The 1,232-nt window shown below is 38.9% G+C and overlaps 1 protein-coding gene across 1 annotated transcript; it reads left to right on the forward strand.

The window, feature by feature from the left end:
* Window positions 1-206: 206 nt before the first annotated feature.
* LOC120149537 lies at window positions 207-975 on the forward strand. The gene is made up of 2 exons (XM_039162291.1): window positions 207-558; window positions 638-975. The coding sequence occupies exons 1-2, from the start codon at window positions 207-209 to the stop codon at window positions 973-975; spliced, it is 690 nt and encodes a 229-aa protein (XP_039018222.1).
* Window positions 976-1,232: the final 257 nt, after the last annotated feature.

Consider the following 1,232-nt stretch of genomic DNA (forward strand, 5'->3'; position numbering starts at 1 on the left):
GCCAGAGTTATGTGTTGCCCACTGGGGTTCTTCAGACGAGCAGTCATCTGAGTTAGCTATGGGTCTTCATCCCTGGAACCATTATTAGGTATTATACTCAACCTGCAGTCACACTTGAGGGAGACATTATCCTTGGGAAGAGAATTTTTGGTGGCTTGTTCTAGGCGTTTAAGCCAGCTATAAAAAGGTTTAGATTTTGCAAACAAATGATTCAAGTCGATGGCACTTTTCTATGTGGGCTCTACAGACACATCTTGATGATAATCGTTGCACAAGATGGAGACAAAAATATTTTCCTCATTGCTTTCGCTATTGTTAAAAATGAATCGGAGGAAACTTGGAATTTCTTTCTCTCCAACTTGCGTTCCCATGTTATCACTCAAGAAGGGGTTTGCATGATCGCAGATCGGTCGGCTGGGTTGTTAAGCACAATTAGTGGACCCAAAAATAGATGGACGTCACCTCACGCATATCCTGCATGTTGTATATGTCATATTGCGTCGAATGCAATAAAGAGGTTTAAGCAGAAAAATATCAAAAAGAAGATTATTAATATGGGTAAGTACCTTAGCATTTGTCATTAATTATTTGTGCTTCATTTATGTTTTTTAATAACATTTAAGTTACTGTTTTTTAGGGTATGCTTTACTTCAACCAAACTTCCGTGCACGGCTTGAAAATTTGAGAAGATATGAAGATGATGTGTATGAGTTCGCAGCTGAAATACCAAGAGAGAGATGGTCACAAGCATATGATATTGAGGGTCGATGTTACGACCATATGACTACAAACCTTGCTGAATGTATCAACTCAGTGCTGAAAGGGACTCGATACCTCCCAATAGCAAGTATTGTTAGGGAGACTTACTTTAGGTTGGGTAAAGTATGGGCAGACAAAAGTGCACAAATTGATGCCATGATCAGCGATGGGAGAAATTGGACTCCAGATTTAGAGAAGGCAATACAAAAGAATTAAACACATACGACATCAATGTTTGTCCATAATTTTTCCAGACTTGATTTTGATTTTGTTGTCCAAGCTCTAATTCGACCACATGAGGGAGGTAATTCTACAACATACACTGGTAATATGGATAAAAGATGGTGTGATTGTGGTCGATTTCAAGCTTTTAGGTTCCCATGCGCTCACGCTGTTGCTGCATGTATGCACATCAATGTTGACCATACTTATATGCTGATAACTGTTATAGCTTGAACAATATGCACAACATT

Source organism: Hibiscus syriacus, unplaced genomic scaffold (assembly GCF_006381635.1).
Source record: "Hibiscus syriacus cultivar Baekdansim isolate YM2019G1 unplaced genomic scaffold, ASM638163v2 tig00002793_pilon, whole genome shotgun sequence".
NCBI classification, from domain to species: Eukaryota; Viridiplantae; Streptophyta; class Magnoliopsida; order Malvales; family Malvaceae; genus Hibiscus; species Hibiscus syriacus.